The sequence below is a fragment of the Quercus lobata genome, chromosome 2 (assembly GCF_001633185.2).
Source record: "Quercus lobata isolate SW786 chromosome 2, ValleyOak3.0 Primary Assembly, whole genome shotgun sequence".
Lineage (NCBI taxonomy): Eukaryota > Viridiplantae > Streptophyta > Magnoliopsida > Fagales > Fagaceae > Quercus > Quercus lobata.
This window is the reverse complement of record NC_044905.1, coordinates 67381409-67400307: the sequence shown is the minus strand read 5'-3', so window position 1 is coordinate 67400307 and position 18899 is coordinate 67381409. Positions and strand designations below refer to the sequence as shown.

General features: G+C 32.7%; 1 protein-coding gene across 9 annotated transcripts; it reads right to left on the bottom strand.

Annotated features, from left to right (window-relative positions):
* Nucleotides 1–10485: 10485 nt before the first annotated feature.
* On the bottom strand, nucleotides 10486–17050 carry LOC115976278. 9 transcript variants are annotated; one of them, XM_031097460.1, is made up of 9 exons: nucleotides 16820–17044; nucleotides 15578–15621; nucleotides 14664–15058; nucleotides 12528–14576; nucleotides 12358–12439; nucleotides 12091–12157; nucleotides 11686–11871; nucleotides 11544–11604; nucleotides 10486–10854 (listed from the first exon to the last, which is right to left on the bottom strand). In XM_031097460.1, exons 3-9 carry the CDS (start codon nucleotides 15037–15039, stop codon nucleotides 10697–10699), a joined length of 2979 nt encoding a protein of 992 aa, XP_030953320.1. In that variant the 5' UTR covers nucleotides 15040–15058; nucleotides 15578–15621; nucleotides 16820–17044; the 3' UTR covers nucleotides 10486–10696. The 9 variants fall into 9 exon arrangements, with proteins under 9 accessions (XP_030953320.1, XP_030953321.1, XP_030953318.1 ...); XM_031097461.1 differs by having other exon boundaries at nucleotides 12528–14573; XM_031097458.1 differs by having other exon boundaries at nucleotides 12528–15058; nucleotides 15263–15621; nucleotides 16820–17045.
* Nucleotides 17051–18899: the final 1849 nt, after the last annotated feature.

Here is an 18899-nt window from a genome sequence, read left to right as displayed (position 1 = left end):
AATCCAATATCAAAAGCTGATTTAGTATAGAATAAAAATAATGTTAGTGATGACAACAAAAATAACATTACACTAATCACAATATATCATTTCAACGGTAAGAAAAGAATTATTGTTTACTTTTTTCTTTTTTTTTTTTCCCTTTTCGTATAATCCTAGGCAATGATGTCCTTCACAAAAACATTAAAAAAGAAGCATCATTTACTTGCTATTTGTATATTATGTTCGTAATTCTTTAAATTTGTGCCAGAAATTTCTTGCTGGCAACCGCAGTGTACGTACTTGGTTACGTATGCTTTATGCGTGTGCATTTAAGCAGAATCATGGTCCAATACGTAGTTATTTTCTTACATATTTTAGATTAGTACAGGCACAGCTTGTACAATTTGGATTTTAGAAGCTAGGATTATACATAAAAGTCCCTAAAAAACTAAATTCTTTGTTTTTTTGCTATTTTCTAAACTAAGTGGAATTAAAATCGGATCTATTAACATGGCACATTCTAATTGTCTCATAAGGGTACACAAGGTACTTAATTAGCTCATTAATTTGTTAACATGATTTACATTTTTTTATATATCATAGTATTCTATCAGATCGAGAGAGAGAGTACTAGACTCACTATACCTTCCATCAATTTTCTCGTAATATTTTTGTCATGTTGATTTTCTTTTTGCTTGGTTAAAATTGTCTTGATGTTCCAAAAAAAATAAAGATATTCGCCAGTACTGTGAAAATCATCATATAGATCTTTCTGCTTTATATTAGTACATTGTACATTGTAGCATATGCGGTCCATATAGTCTTAGTCTTTAATGTGTAAGACACCCATGTTGTCTAAAAGTAGAAGTTATTGGATCTCTAGGGTTTTCCAAAATTGTCCAGAAGCAAAAAATAATAGGTGCCCTCCATTTATAGCCTTGCTTTCTTCTTTTTTGTGATGTGATATAGATTATTCTTAGTATTTTCTTGCTTATATATATCATATATTTAACTTTCATCTTGTATCATCATGCTTAATTTTGAGGATTTTATTGGATGGAGTCCTACATAACCATTATAATTAATACCACCATTAATCTACTATGCACACAAAAACCCTCCACAGTAGAATTAAAGATAACAACACAAATCACATGTACATATATAAAAGTGAAAGGGCCATTTAAGAAAGAGACAGGAGATATCATAGTTTGGACCCCTTGAAAGGGAGAGAATTGTAGTCTTTTTCTTGTAAGTTATTTTTATTTTTATGTTTTTTTGGTCATATTCGAACTTGTGGCCTTTACTTCATGAGACATGATCTGATCATCAACTAATTGTAAATGTGAGTTATTATAAGAGAAACATTCTGGGATTAGAGAAAGAGTACGTTCATTAAATGAAATCCAAAGGCCATTGCAGTTTTTGTGAAATGGGATTTGTAGTACATACATATGATGATGCCTTCTTTACTTCGAATTAATGAGCAGGAATGGGATTGATGGTCACGACTATCATGGCCTCGTAATAAGACACCATGAAAAAAGAATCTCCTCAAAACTGTCTCATGCCAAGTACCATGATTGAAGAGTCTGATCGATTACATGTAGAACTCGAAAAAGATGATGTGGTCCTTCATAATCTACATAACCAGGATAGATCGATGTGATTATGTTCACATATATATGCATCATTTTATTGTTCTTTGTTTCCATATGACAGTACATGCATGCATGCTTTCATAATAGTTTTTGTTTTGTTTTCGTTTTTGGTTGGAATTGGAATCGACAGCCAAGAGTACTTTTTACCCATAATCCATGGGAAACTTTTTTTTTTAACTGTCATTGTTTGTGTGAATTATAATGTTTACTCTTAACTGCTATTATTCTTGTGAATAGTCCATTAGTCTTATTCCTCATGGAAAGAAAAAGAAACTCTTCTAAAGAAAGACAAAAAGATAAAATTGAGAAGAGATTGATGCAGTTGGACTTATCAACTTCTTTAAGAACAATCGCCATCCTACCAAATTTGTCGATGCCTTTGGCTGTGACGGCAGGAAGCTCCTATATCCACGTTCCATCATAGCACAGTTAATCACTAGTTCAGGAAATTAAGGAATAATTTTTTGTGCAGGATTTTGTAGCTTATGGGTCTCCCTGACTGACTTTGAGCCCCTTTGCCTTTTGGATTTGCGTGTTGTCATTTGAATCAGTTTATTTTATTTCCCTCTAATTTTGAGAGAGAGAGAGAGAGAGAGAGAGTTTAAAGGGAAAATCATGTTATACACCGTGTATTATTTTTTACACATACTATGTTTTAAAACTGAAACATTACTTACTAAAACAAATGGGTTTTCTGTCTCGGGCTAAGAGGCATAGCCAATAGACAACATGTTTCACACTTCTTCGAATGCCAAGGACTTATAAAAAAATTTAATTAATCGAAAATTTCCTATTTCAATATCATTACATTGTTTGGTTAAGGTTTTACAATAAAACTTACATTTTCATAAAAATATAGATAAATTCAAATTTGGATTAAATCAACATTGTCAAGCCTAATTATCCCTAAATCCAATTATAGTTTTTTCTATTTTAACCTTCTCTCCTATCATGATCGAATGTTCATAAATAAGAGAATTTAAGGGATTGGCATGAGGGGGTAAGGATGGCTATATTTATGGGAGTGAATTCCAAGCAAATCCAAAGCGCATGGTTATAAGTTATGCCATGAAATAAAAACCAATTTGAAATTTGCTTTGTTTACAAACAAGGAAGCTAAAAGGATATCGGAGACCCACAAAAGCACAAAAGCTAGGATCTTTTAGAAGATGATTCCTATTTGAAGAACAAAATCTTTATAAAAAAAATATGGAATATGGATGTTTAATTTTAAGCAGGGACGGACCTACACTATGCAAGAGGGGGGCCATTGCCCACCAGCCCCACACACACAATAAAAAATAAAAAATAAAAAAAATAAAAAAAACTAGTATAAAAAAAATTAAGATTTGCCCTTATATATATATATATATATATATATATATTTGTCTCTCCTCCTCTAAAATATTTAGATATTGACCTATAAGAAAATAAATAAATAAATAAAATTTATGCCCCTTTAACTACAAAACCAAAATAAATAAATAAATATGGACTAAACAAAAATCACACACAAAATAAGAAACACTTATTTTGTATGTTATACTTGTTGATGTGTTTTATAATATGAAATGTTTAAGAAATACTTATTTTGTAGATAGTATTTTGTTGAATATGAAATAAATGTTAGTTTTTATTTTCATAAATTTTTTTTTGGTTTTAAGCTTTGGCCCCCCCAAGTATGAATCCTGGTTCCGTCCCTGATTTTAAGCAATGAATAGTTAATAATAAAAAGACACTTTTGAAAGGTCACTTGTGTTAGGACAAACATTCTAAAAACAAATTTATCTCACTCATTTTCTACAAAAATGATACATACATACATACATATATATATATATATATATATATATATATAGACAAAATGAACAAACAATCCGTAACTATCTTGCTCAAGCGAACTGCTCTCGCTTGAGCGAACGCTTCAATGAACAACTTAATTTAAAGACAAGAAAAAAAAATTCATATGTCCTTGTCGTCTCTCTCCTATTATATTACTCACTCATGTGGGCCATTTCTAAGAGAGAAGCATTCTTGCAAGCTTGAGCTAGATTCTTAAACTCATTATTCTACCTTTGAAAACACTCTTCATTCTTCTACCTTTGAAGTAGTATTCCTTAGTCAAGAATTTTGTGCCCAACTAACAACTCTAAGAGTCATTCAATAGTGATTGTTCAACATTCAAATTCTCTCCCCAGTTATCAAATTATTTTAAAATATTTATATAGTTATATACCATTGATGTTTATTAGAATGAGGATTGTGCGAAGCCGATCTATATTACACCTTACACATATCTTTTAAATCCAACTTTACTTCTTTTTCTTTCTTTCTTTCTTTTCTTTTTTTTGTTTTCTTTTTGCTTTTTTCTTTTTTTTGGTGGTAACCATATCCAACTTTACAGTAAGTTGCCAGGGGGCAATGTCGCCCAACTCGTAAGGTGTGAGTGTGACTTCATATGAGGCAAAAAAGTTAAGAGATTGGGTATCATTCTATTATATATGGTAATCTCACAGATATTATATATAACCTTAATAATTGTTGAAAGAGACTTATAATATCACTGTAACTCCTTTTATTCATAATAAAAATTGAAATAATTCCGTATATGTGTGCTTAATTTGATCTTTTCTTCTAATTTATCTTTGTTATTGTTCGCATCTCATCAGGTTAGGTTTCAGATTTCCATACAACTCACTGCCAACCAAGTCAATATTTGCAAAGTTGGCCTCTCTTAGTCCAATATTTATTGGTACATAGCTGTGGAACAACATATTACATGTTATATGATTTCTCATATTGGGGATGTATTAATTGCATGAAAAATATACTTCTCTCATCTCATGTTTGTGGCTGTCCTCGGATCTATGTGTCATGTTCGTATCAGTAGAAGTCATACTCATACAGTATTTGCGTGTCTCGGGGAACTTTCGAAGCAAAATAGACATTTTCCTTAAATAGTACAACAAAGTAAATTCATTAGAAGGATCCTTTATGAACTTTGATACTTTCAAACTAATTGAATATTAATTAATCATCAATGCACTTTTCCACACCACACACATTTATTAATTTATCTTAGAGATTGTTTGTTGTAGTTTATTTAGTTAAATATCGTTTTTTTTTAATGTTCAAATACAAGAACACCTCTTGGGATTTGAGTCAGTTGCAAAAACATGTCTTAAGGTTTTAATTGTTCATTCCTTGTGAATAATTTAATTACCTCTTATGGATTGAAAAAATAATGTAAGCAGTGATACAAATTAGTTGGTGAGTCTACTTCATATGATCATATGATGATTATGTGATTAATTAGACAGATATGGAAACTTCATAGAATTTATAAGAGAAATTGAAGGTGGTTTTGTAACTGGCTCAAATTTCAAGAAGGTGTTTTTGCATTTTTGGGTTTTTTAAAATAGATTTTTTTCCTAAATACAAGTGTACTTTTATATATAATTTAAAAAAATAATAATAATAAGATAAGTTCATATGACACACTCTTGGACATAAAATATGGTTTAGGGCGCGTAAAGAGGGAGAGGAAGAAGGGGGGTGATGATGTTGATGGTTGAAATAGATAAGATAGCAAAAAAGGATGCATAGGCACATGGAAAAAGTAGAGATATCACATGAGGGGTTCCCTTAACTTCATTAGACAGGGACCAAAACCAAGTCATCTCCATCATCCTAAACTAGGTTCCAAGAAGCATTATACCCCATCACCCCTACCATGATTGGGCACATGATGTCTCCCACTCATCCCTCGCTATATAAATAAAATCACCATTTCAATATATTATTGACATTAAAAATTGTTTTTTTTTTAATTTTTTTTTTTTTTAAGTCAACAAGATGAATGGTATAATATAAATCAAATAAACAATTATAGTAAGAGAGAAAGAGAGAATTCAAAAGCAAGCCAATGTGATTGTTAGGTTCCTATCCTCATTCTAAGAGAGTTTCATATAAAGGACCCCATTGTGTGACCATTAAACAAGGGATAGTCCCACGACGTTAGGGGGTTCGTTCAATGTGGGGGTGAGTCAAGATTCCATCTTATCCCTTTTCCACACGAAATTGCTTGGTGTTTTTATTTTATTCTCAAATATATCTAAGCTGCTTGGGGTTAAAGACAACCCCACAATTGAATTTCACAATAATATTCCTTTGCTATTTTTGAATCCTTTCAACTCTTTCTCATTTTTAACCCACTTCTAAGATATGTAGCACTTATTTGATTTCCTATACTGAGGTTTACATAAGTTTTTAATATCATTGAATTTTTAGATGCCATGTGTCTTATATTAAGATTATAATTAGAAAATTGTAACGGGTTAGCTTAGCGATTCCTAAGACTAAGAGATCTTGGTTTCAAAACCTCTTTCTAGTATCTTTGGGTTATCCTTATGAATTCCTCTTTATAATAATCTGGTGTGTATGAGATGAGAGAACTGCATATATCAAAGGAAAGGAAATTATACACACTCGAAGAAATAGTCAAATATTGCAAGAGGTTTGAGGCATGAACATCCTCTTTTGTCGAAAAAAAAAATTATGATTAGAGAAAATTTAAAGAGTTGTATTTGGAAACCATCTTTCTTGCTAATTATATATATATATATATATATATATATATATTTATTTATATAATTATCAACAAACACAAAAGTGAACGGAATATACTATATACTATAGGCTATTGCTTCTAGTTGTTTTTGCAGACAACTTTATAGCGAAGGAAACCTAAATTATTTAGCATTATTTAAAAAGATGTGACCTGTCCTTAACAAATAAGCAAAGCAAAACCTTGTGCTTTTAGTATCTAAACCCACCAAAAGAGAAGAGATTATTGCCATTTAAAAATAATAATAATAATAATCACCGTCACGTGTACGAAGAAAATGATATTTTTCCACTAAAATCTTGTTATTTTTTATGCAATTAGCGTGGCTATAAATATTCCTGCACTTCCCAACTTGACAGTTGCAAAAAGTCAAGAACAAATCATACAACCAAATTGCCAGGTTAGAGTCTCAACTCCCAAAGTCATCTATGTCACAACTCACAACTCACATGCCAGTTTATTTTACTATATATTATAATTACCATATCCTGGGTCCTATCTTATTAACTAGTTTATCCAATTCTGCCATGATTGTGAATCTCTATTCTATAAGATTAAAAATAAAAACAATTAGGAAAGTTTTATTATAAGCTCTTCTTAGTTTAACCAATCTTCACATTTACTTGATCTAGTTTGTGGTCCAAATATTGTTATACGTCCCTATAGTAATCTGACATATTGATGCTTGTTTTGGAAAACAAGCATTATTATTATCATGCCAGCCCTGTTGAAATTTTGTTAAGATACATGTGATCTTGTCTATAATTTGCTGTAGTGTACGTCATGGTTTTTATTGCAGAAAGAGTAGTAGTGTGTGTGAAATTTACGTGGAAAAGGAATTTGGATGAGAAATAAGCATTTAGACACAAATGGGTTTAGGGTCAACAATCAATATCTGTGTGTTACAGTAAAGTAGAAAAATTGAGGAAAATATCATGATTGCATGCCAAAGTCAAGAAGGGTTAGCTAGGCCAAGATGTTAATGTTATAGTCAGCAACTTTGTCAGATCCCAGCTAGCTATAGGTGATCGATATGGTGAGAAAATATGCAATGGTCATCATTTATTGGTATCAATTGGAACTCAATTTTCTTTTTTTGTTGCTTTTGTTGAAGGTGAAATTACTCTTGTGTCATATAAGCTCAACGTAGTCTAGCTAATCTCAACATTTATAATCGTATCTCGTTAGTGTCATATTTGCTCAATGTAGTCTACTCGCAACACTTATATATAAAACACTCTTGTCGTCAAATATGAAATATACAGTTCAAAGTCCACTTATATTAAAAATCAATTGATATCTTGACTTGATAATAAGAAATAATCATTATAGAACAGATATTATATGTTAAAACTATTATCTCTCAAAATATATATATATATATATATATATATAGGTCATTTATTATTTTGTAATCAACCGATAATAAACCCAGAAACGAGACTAGAATTTCAAATTTTAAGGATCAAAGTATGACCAACAAAAAAAAAAAAATTTGGAATTTAAAATTAAAAAGAAATAGACTAAAAGTTTTTTAAAAATCAGATTCATTTAAAACTAAATTAATACATGAAAATCAAACTAGCATATTTAGTGTTAAGAAAATATAAACTAAAGAAAAGACACAAAACAAAACAAAAAAAATTCTAAATACATTTCCTTTTAATAGCCTATCGAAATGTATAAAAAAAAAAAAAATTAAGTCTTGAATATCATATGGAATTGATTTTTTACTAATATTATTAACAATTTCTCTTTTAATATACAAAATCAAAGAATCTCTTACAAAATTATGTTCACTTTTTTTTTTTTTTTTTGGAGAAACAAACACACACATACAAGGGAGAGAAAAAGGAGTTCTAACACAAAGGCACATGTTCACTTTTGTTATAAGCCTAATTTTATATTCATGACTGAAAATATTTGTTTCATCTATGAGATAGAAACATTGGAAGAGTAAGCAAAACTATAACCACTCTATTAATAGGTTAATAGACTATTGATCTTCTGCTCTTTATTAACCATTTAATACAATTCAAGTGGAAAAAATGAAGAATAAAAAATATATATATGTTCTTTGTATTTACTACGATCTTTATTAAAATTTTGAAGTTTTTTTTTTATAGGAAAATTTTATGGTTCTGATTTGTTAAAACATATATGTTAAAAACTTTTTTGCTTTCCTTTTCGGCTTTGAGAGGAGGGCCACATATCATGGACCAACAGACCATTTCATTTTTCTTTTTCTTTCACCTCTTTGTGGCAATTGAAATATTGGGGGATTTTAAGTATGTTATTTGGACCACATTTTTTTTTTTTTTAATATATATTTGGAGTTTGGACCACATTTTAAATACTTATGTATGCTACCCAAAAATATATATACACATTTTGGAGATGGTAGTCCCCGCCCTCATATATATATGTATACATTTTGGAGATGGTAGTCCCTGCCCTCATATATATATGTATACATTTTGGAGATGGTAGTCCCTGCCCTCATATATATATGTATACATTTTGGAGATGGTAGTCCCTGCCCTCATGATTGGGTTCAACTCCAGTAGTTTAAACGTGGTCAGCTCTTTTCTACAACTAGGCTGCAAAATGTATTAGGCCCAGGCCCATTATTTGGGTCCACTATACTTGTCCTTGTACTTTCTTGTACTATTGGACAACAATCTACCATATTATTTTATTTTTAAGACTATTTTGGTTATCCAATCTCTCTCTCTATATACATAGGCCCCATCTGTACAACATGGTATCAAAGTCAAGATTTTGAAAATTATTCCCAAACTAGTGGTTTGTGCATTACTTGTCTTAGATCTAAGCACATTACTTATGTTTAAGGCGGTGTTATTAATGTATCAACTATCACCCAAGCCCACTCTTTAGCCTGCTAATTAATGTACTTCGTAATTACTTGTTATCTCGTCTCTCTCTATATATATGACCCCTCTGTGCTTCAATATACTGAGTATTTATTTCCAATTTCTACATTGGCAATGGGCCGTCCACTAATTTCTTTTTCTCATTAGATTTTGTTCTATGAGTTGTATATGAAGACCAGCCAAGAGTTAACAACATAAATGATAATCAAACTAAGAGTCATGTTGATAACATGCTAAGAATAAAAAGAATGATCCACGCTACTTTCCTAAATCCTAATAATGCAAATGAGTGACACTTGGATGATGAAGATAAAAAATAAAAAATAAAAGAAAAAGGTATGCAGTGTTAACAAAGAAAAGATCTTATAAAAATTCATGTAAACCACACAAAAACAAATAAATAGCACACGTCTCACATCTAACTAAAAATCAAATGAATTATCATCAGAAGCGAACGCTATAGGTTGAAACTCTCTCTAAAAAAAAATTAAAAAAATAAAAATCAAATGGAATCAAAAGATTTAAATGAGAAGAAATCTTGTCCCAAAATGGACCAGCTTTTTGCAAGTTGGCTGAGTTCAGGGTTTGGCTCTAATTTTTTGCAGCCATTGTTGAGTGACTGAATCCGCCTAAAGTCCCCAAGGATGGTTCCAAGAGGAACTGGGATTGGGAGTAGTACAAAGTCAAGAAAATGCTTACATCAAACCCTTCATTACAAATTAATAACAATCAAATTATGTTTCGACATGGAACTGTTAAAGACAAATTGGGCTCAAAGAGAAAGCTTTAACTGAAATTATGCCTATGCTCCCTAGTGTTGTATTGCTGATTTATATTTTACGGGCCAAAAGATAGACGAATGCTTTAAAGACTAAAAACAGTGCATGCTCCTTCAAGTATCAGTCTAATATATAAGTTCTTTACACATACTCGGCAAATAGATTACGTTCCAATGGGATAGCTATTGCCAACTAAATAGCTTCTTCGGTTCTTACAAATATGCTATCATAACCCATAAGCAAAGCTAATGGCAGTTGCAAAAACAACATTAAACTAACCTTCCAGCACAGCTGCTCATAGAATATTAGCCATCTAAATATGAAAAATGAATCTCCCCTTTTATTCTCGAAACAAGAGAACAATGATGATTTTAGACTTCCTCAAAATGGGAGTTACTCCTGATGCCAATCCAATTATGGTGCTACTATTACCAGCTTGTTAAAAAGTACACCATTCAATGCAATCAATAAGATGGAATAAGATGGAAAGCATGCTGCCAAAAATAATGAAAGCATGCTTCAAGGGAAGCTAAGGTTAGTAATTAGGGGGGGAAAACAATTTTTTTTAATATATATAATTCGATAGTTACAAAAACAAAAATGATATTTAAATTCTAAACGTCTCAATTAAAAACATGTGGTATCAATTGAGTTACAAGACTCTTGACAAAGCCGTAAATAAACACTCATGCTTTCTCTCTCTAGTGCATATACTCAAAGCAAAGCAGATAGTCACATTTATCTTGTGGTTGGTTAGGATTTTAACGAATTTATAATCCTCTCGTAAAATTCCCAAGATGCATTTCTTTCAGTGATAGCTCTTTGACCAAAAGGGTTTTCCCTTACATAGTTCTGTACATTTTCAGCTTCAGCCAATCCCTCCAGATAAACCCGAAGCTCGCCACCAGCACCTACCATGAATAGCATTTATGTCATTAATCATTTCACCTGGTATTTACAGAAAATAATTTCACATGCAGTCCATATTTTAAAAATTGCTAGTGGCTCAAATTGATAGTACTGAATTTTCTGTACAAACTACATGTAAGAATGATCAATTATTCAAATAAAGCAGAACATCCAAATAATTCTTAGTTCCCTTTTTCTTTTTCCTTTTCTTTGATTGAAAAAATCCCATCTAATTAATGTGGCATCACTGCCCAATGTGGCTTGCAGCGATATGTTATAGATGAACCAAAACGAATCACAGTAGAATATATAACCCAGCTTCAAGCATCCAACCACTTGATCTCACCCATAAGATGTACCTACTGAGCATTAATTAATTTTCCATTATTTGCCACAATTATGCTCCATTTAGATCTTATAAACTAGAAAAAGGGGGAAAGAATTTAGCTTCTTTTATTAAGGATTTCAACAATATACCTTAACATTTCCTTGTTTGTCTAAGATCCAAACAAAAGGTAGGGCAATCAGCAGGAAAGGGAACTAGGATAATCTAAGGGTCTTATTCTTACCATGCCTCAAGCATCACCTTTTGCCACCGTTAGGCATGAAGATAGTAGTTACAGAGTAGAGTAACATACAATACATTTCTGAAGAGTAAAATTCAAGCTGATAAGGTTAGAAGCCATCTTACCTAATGATTTATCACCCGTATTTTGAAAATTGAATGAATCAGGGAAGATTGCTGTGTGCGGCTATAAGATCAAAAGATCACATAATCAATAAATAATTGCCTCCCCCAGGAAAAGGTGAACAACAAAAGCTGATCAACTTACAGGATTAAGCAATGCTTTGTATGGAGAATCATCCAACAACAACGTATTTGATTGATTATAGTCTCCCTTCTTCCATGGAAGACTAGGGTCATGTTTTTCCCAAATTTTCGTCAACTCCTTTAAGACCACAGGCTTATGCTTGTCTTCAAGAGTCTTGAACTTTGTAGGAGTGCAATGAGATCGATCCTGGGAAAACAAAAATGCCAATGTAGCCAATGAGCTCTAGCTTAAACGGTGGCACCTCCTCCACCATAAGAAAGGGGGGGGGGGATATCAATAGAATTATGTAGATGTATTTAGACTGTTACAGTAACACAAACATATTGGCAGAAAGACGCTTGAAATTGATAAATGAGAAGGCAGAGGTTGTAAAAATGTCAAAGAAAACAAATGAAAAGTACATACCCAACAAAGTAGCAGCTTACGCTTCACACCTCCCATCAAATAATCAATCACCCTTGTCACATTTTTCCTTCAGAAAATTAATAAATAATTGCAATTAATGCTTGTACACTAAGCTGATTGGCAACAGCAGTCACATGCTTTTAAAAGAAAAACAAAATGAGGGAGAGAGAGGACAGAAGCTGTTTCTTTTAAAACTGAAAATAAAAAGAAACTGATACATAAAGAGATGAAGTGAATGACATCCAGTTAGCATTGTCAGAAAAGTACTTGGCTCTTGAGGACCACACGCCCACTTCAAATCTCTCAAAGCAGAACTTCAGGAAATCCTGATAGAATGGCCTCTTGAATACTGAAATAAGAAGACATTTATCAGATTAAACGGATAAAATTTATATAGAATCTAATAAGTGAAAAAATATATACAACATCATTCTCACGTGCCCGTCCTGCAAATTTAAAGTCTGGTTTGCAATTCTTTGGAGCAGGTAGAACTATATCAGCAAGCACCCCATTTATATCAAGAATAAGAAGCTTCTTCCTCAAATGACCAACAGGTGCTCTCAAAAGAGAAATATGAGAAATCTCTGAGTTTTTATCCCCTTCATCAGCAACAGCAACACAAACTTGTTCAATTTTATCACCAGCTGGTGCAAAAAACTTTTCTTCACCATTTTTTTCATCCGATAGACTTAGATTTGACATAATATGCATATCATTGGTGCTAGTTGGGCAACTGTCCTCACCCAGCTTTTGAGCTTGTCCACCATTATGCAATGTATTAGGCTCTTTCTTTTTATTTCTTTTTCTTTTTTTCCTTTTTTTAATCACCATATTCACTTCCACAGGATTTTTGGTTGTTTCCAAACCCACCCGTTCAATTTCAGCTAAGGGAGGGCACATTATTGGCAAAGAATAAGTATTGCTGAAGACCTTAGAATTTTCACGTGATAGACTTGCTGAAGAATTGGTCACTGAGAAAGAGTTAGTTTCACCAGTACCCAATGAAATAACTTTTTCTTCAGTATTTCTTTCATCTAATGAACTCACAGTTGATATAATATTCTTATGATTGGCAATAGTCAGGCAACCTTCCTCTGGCAGCTTTTGAGTTTGTCCACCATTTTGCAAAGCATCAGGGTGCTTTTTCCGATTTCTCCTTCTTTTTTTCTTTTTACACACTGGATTTACTTCCACGGGATTTTGGGTTGTTTCCCTACACTGGTCAATCCCATCAAAGGGAGGGCACAGTGTTGAATCTGCTCCTGGGGTAGTATCTTGCACTTCACTCTTGGTCATCAAAAAAGAATTAGCATTGTTGAAGTGCTTCAAATTTTCATGTGACAGACCTTGTGAGGAATTAGTCACTGCAAAAGTATTAGTTTCATCAGTGCCCAGTGAAATAACTTTTCCTTCACTGTTTCTTTTATCTGATAGACCTACTGTTGACATAATATTCATGTGATTGGTGCTTGTCAGAAAACGTTCCTCTGGCAGCTGTTGAGGTTGTCCACTATTTTGTAATGCATTATGCTTCTTCTTCCGACTTTTCCTCCTTTTCTTTAGACTCCCCGGATTCACTTCCACAGGATTTTGGGTTGCCTCCATGCCCCTCTCCTCAATCCTAGAAATGGAAGGGCACAGTGCTGAATCTACCCCTGGAACAGTGTCTTGTGCATCACTCCTGCTCATTGAAAAGGAATTAACATTGACCTTATGATTTTCATGTGATAAACTCTGTGAAGAATTAGCCACTGGAGAAGTATTAATTTCTTCTGTTCCGAACAAGCTAATGTTTCCTCCATTGTTTTTTTCAGCTGACAAACTTGATGTTGACATAATATTCATATGATTGGTGCTAGTTAGACAACCTTCCTCAAGCAGCTTTTGACTTTGTCCGCTATTTTGCAGTGCCTTAGGAGGCTTCTTCCGATTTTTCTTCTTTTTTCTCTTTTGACTTTCCAGATTCACTTCTACAAGATCTTGAGTTGTTTCCACACCCATTTGTTCAATCCTATCAAAGGGAGAGCACAGTGTAAATTCTACCCCCAGGATAGTACCCTGCTCTTCACTCTTGGCCATTGAAGAAGAACTAGTATTGCTGAAGACCTTATAACTGCCATGTGACAAACTCTGTGAAGAATTGATCACTGAAAGAGGACTATTTTCATCAGTACCTAATGAAACAGCCTTTTCTACACCATTTCTTTCACCTGATAGGCTTCGTGTTGACGTATTATTCATGTGATTGGTGCTTGTAAGAAAACCTTGCTCTAGAAGCTTTTGACCTTGTCCATTGTTTTGCTGTGCATTAGTCGTTGTCATAGGACTTCCCATTCTCCTTTTCTTTCTACTCACCAGATTCACTTCCGCAGGATTTTGGGTTGCTTCCATGCTTGTCTGTTCTACTCCTGAGATAGTATCTTCCACTTCACTCCTTGGCATTGAAAAAGAATGTGTGCTGGTTAAGACCTTACAATTGTCATCTGCTAGAATTTGTGAAGGATTAGTCACTGAAAAGGAATTAGTTTCATCAGTGCCCAATAAAATAACTTTTTCTTCACAGTTTCTTTCACCTGATATACTTAGTTCTGATGTACTACTCATATGATTGATGCTAGTAGGGCAACCTTCCTCTGGCAACTTTTGAACTTGTCCACTATTTTGAAGTACATTTGTCTTCTTTTTCCGATTTTTCCTTCTCCTTTTCTTTCTATTCAACAGATTCACTTCCACAGGATCTAGGGTTGATTCCATGCCCGTTTGTTTAATACCAGCAAAGGGAGGGCACATTGTCAGATCTATTTCTAAGATTGTATCTTGCACGTCATTTTTGGCCATTGAGGAAGAATTAGTATTCCTAAAGACCTTATAACTTTCATGTATGGAGCATTTTCTATTATTTTCCTTAACTGGATCAGGTTCCACATGTTTTATGGGATCCTTTATCATTCCCTTCGCTTAATACACCCTGCACAATTATTTACAGTGGAAAATGATTCAAATGAGATGACAAAACCTCCATGTGAGAGAGAGACAGAGACAGAGGAAAGCATAAACAAACAGCAAAAGATATATGGGTCAATTAAGCAACAATTCAGGATCATTAATCATACAAATAATTATACATATAGCTCTGTAAATCATGAAAAAAAAAAAGGCCAGGAACTGTAACCTGCCCAAGTAATTTGAAGATAAAGTGATAAACAAGTATTTGAAATCAAGGATTCCAGTTGCCAACAAATCTCCTTTATAGGCTCCATAAGATGCCGTAGGAGGTTGCTAAGACAAGTGCTCACTCGCCAAAATTCACTTGCACCATTAAATAAGCAGGTGACAGGTCTCACTATTCATAATTTCAATTAACATGTAATTACAAGGGATCAGGTGGATGCTTCAATGAAATAATAAGTTACAAAATCTGAACACAGTCACCATCCAAACAAAATTATCACATCTGATTGTTTACTCAAACTCCAGCCACACTAACCATTTGAATGGAAAACTCTGCAAGAAATTTACGCATATTTTCACCTACAGGATCCACAAAACCAAAGTTAATCCACTGTTTACAACCTTAGGGCCAACGTGAATTAAAGAAAATGTAATAAAAAATTATGTAATCACAATACTCCTTAAGATAACTAAGCTACAGTCAATTTGATTAATCTAAATATTATTATTATTATTATAGTTGAAAATAATTTAATTCAACGCAAACAAGAAAACATGCACACCCAAACCTTCCCACAAAGGTGAATCACAAAGTCAAATGCAAGCTATCTAAGAACTCTAAGAAAGAACAAGAGGGAATGTTATCTAAGACAACCATCCACTCAAACAAACATCTTAGCAAGGACTGCTTGATTGATAACATGAATTGGGCATTACACACAAAAATTCTATTATTACACTCTTGCCAACTTGTCCACAAAATGCATAATGAGACACCATTCCAAGATTTATAGTTATGATGATATTGAAACCTTCTTTGCTAACAGACTGATCTAAGTATCGAAAAGGGAAAAATTTTATACTGATAGCCAAAAATTCTCTTTACTATGTGATTATATAGATAACTAACTTTTTTTTTCTATCTAACTTTCTATTGGGGGGAAAAAGTAAAAGTCACGGTTCAAGTTCAGAAATCAGCCTTTCCAAAAAAAAAAATTTTGGGGATAAGGCTACTTAACAATCACCTTTCCCACCCTGCAGAAGTGGGAGTTTTGTGCACTAAGTAGGATTAAAAAGTAATAGTAAGAGCTAAATTATGAGACTAAAAGTCATAACAAGCACTTCTAATCATGTTTCTTTGAAAAGCTACTACTGAGATTGGAAATCCCACTAGGTGAACTCATATTAGCCAATGTGAAAAAGAGAAGTAAATGATAAATAGAGTAATTGGACATCATGCTCATAGTCATTGAACCAAACCATTTCAACACCCATTTATACCCAAAACATATCATATCAAATCATATTAGGGCAAGAATATAGATTACAGACACAAAACTAACACACCCACAAATCACCAAATGAAGGCAATCAAGTTAACTAACAAAAACTAATACACTCTGGTTGATTGGTTGGTTTCTGAGAAAACCAACCAAAAAAACAAAACAAAACACAAAAGCAAATAGCATATTACCATTCTTTGTATTCAAATGAGTATAGCTTGTCCAAACCATAAAAAGTCAGAGAAAAGAGAGAGAGAGAGAGAGAGAGTTGTGACCTTTTTTGTCCGGTGGAGGCGCCCGTTTTGAGTTTTAGAAAAAGAGAAGAAGACGAAATCTACGGTATGTTTATGTTTATATATGGGATAGATGAAAAGACTAAAACTGGATCCTCATTCCTCACACATATTCTACAACGTTTACTGTAAAACCAAAAGTCGTATGAAGGCCAAGCCCAGTAGCCCAGCCCAGAAAAGCTTGTTTACAGACTTCTTAACTCTGGGTGGGTTGGGTCTGCGACTTGACTGGCTCTTTTTCTTTTCTGTTTTTGCTAATTTTTGGTAGGTATAAATGAGCATCGCATTGCACGTACAATGTGATTTTTTTTTTTTTTTTTTAATTTTTATAATTCGATCATTTTGAGAGAAGAATAAGATATTTGAACATTTAACGTCTCCTTTAAAAGTATCACTAGATATGTAAGTCTATTGACACGTGCAATTACTCTATCCTCTTAGTTTATGGGGACTTAATTTGAGTTAGTACAATAATTGAGAAATACTCTATCCTCTTATATGATGTATTATACTATAAACTTACCTAAAAAAAAAAAAATTAAATTAAGTCTACCATTGACGCATCATTGTTATGAACTAATGTTACTCTCATAAATTTGTCAAAAGTCTTGTAACTCAACCAGTTAACACCTACTCATGTTTCGAAGACATCCTGTTTGTTCTGTTTAGACCCCTTAAAAAAGATTGTTTAACCTAATGAATTAACCAAGTGTATACTTAGGTTAATTATGAAATCTAGGTTAAACAATAAAAGATCATATCATGAAGTGTGGAAAAATAAAGAAGACAACAATATAATTACCCAGGAAAACCAATGAAACTATCTAGTTTCAAAGTAAAAAATCTGGGGAGGATTTAACCTAACTATCCTTAAGGTAAAAGATTCACTATAATAGAATTGAAATTTTTACAATAGACTTAACCCTAAATCTACTGCTACCTCTTGTAGTACTTACTCACATGACCATGTGTAGCTCCGAATCCATGGACTCTTCTATCTTGAATCTGTTGCACACAAACACCCACGTTTGTGACTTTGAGATCCCCCTCAAAGGTAAAGATCACCATCAGTAGTTAATCTTGTAGCAGCAACTTCTACAATACCAGATCTTGAGTTTCTTCAAAGAATATTGCCAATAGAAGACTTGAAAGAGCGTTGGGTACAAAAACCCCTAGATCTACAATTGGAGGCACAAGATGCACTCTTTTCTCTCTAAAAACCACTCCTAGGGTTAGCTTATAATGTCTTTTAAATACTGAAAAAAACGGATCACGATTTGGGCTTTAAATGGACAAGTTATGAGCTTTTTTACGTTTGTTGATTTTTGCTGATCTACGACTTCCGATCAATCAAAAATTCTCCTGATCGATCGAACCAGTCTGATTTTGACTTTCTGAACCAACAACTTGTATGTTCTTTGAATTTTTACTTGTAGCACTTTGAACATTATCTAATATGACTTCATGGACTCTAAGATCTATATCTAGACAAGTTTGTGTTCACAATTTGCCAATTATTCTAAACTTTTAGATCCTAACACATTCAATGTTAAATCCTCATTTTTTGTTATAATTATTGTTTTACATTAAAAAAAAAAGTTACTCTTGCACATTTTTTTGTATACATGAGCATTTTATAAACTCCATCTTCACACTTATTAAGTGATGTATATGCTAAAGGTATTGGATGATAAGCACAATTGTATTTGTATCAATAAGTCTAATAATATATATAAAAAAATAAAATAAAATAAAAATTCACAACCTTCTTCACTACTAGCCATTTCACATACACTTCATACATGTGATAAGGCTTTTTTTTTTTTTGGGAGGGGGGGGGTTTAGTGTCTTAATTCTTCACTCATGAAAAAAAAAAATTAATGAACAACAAAATACAATTTATAAACATACCTTCTTTCTCAAAAAAAAAAAAAAAAAAAAAAATTACTACATACCTATTTTTAAAACACTTGTAGGAGAATAGACTAATAGAAAAAGTCAAGAACGGTAAAGTTTTAGGCCCCTCCACCAAACAGCAAAATGGTGTCACCAACTACAAAAA

What these genes read in the sequence shown, in the direction of transcription:
- LOC115976278 (XM_031097458.1), bottom strand. Translation starts at nt 15,039, where the DNA reads ATGATAAAGGATCCCATAAAACATGTGGAACCTGATCCAGTTAAGGAA. An exon ending in GTAAGCTGCTACTTTGTTGG is followed by an intron (nt 11,872 to 12,090) that starts GTATGTACTTTT and finishes TTGTTTTCCCAG; the next exon opens with GATCGATCTCATTGCACTCC. An exon ending in ACAAAGCATTGCTTAATCCT is followed by an intron (nt 11,605 to 11,685) that starts GTAAGTTGATCA and finishes TTGATCTTATAG; the next exon opens with CCGCACACAGCAATCTTCCC.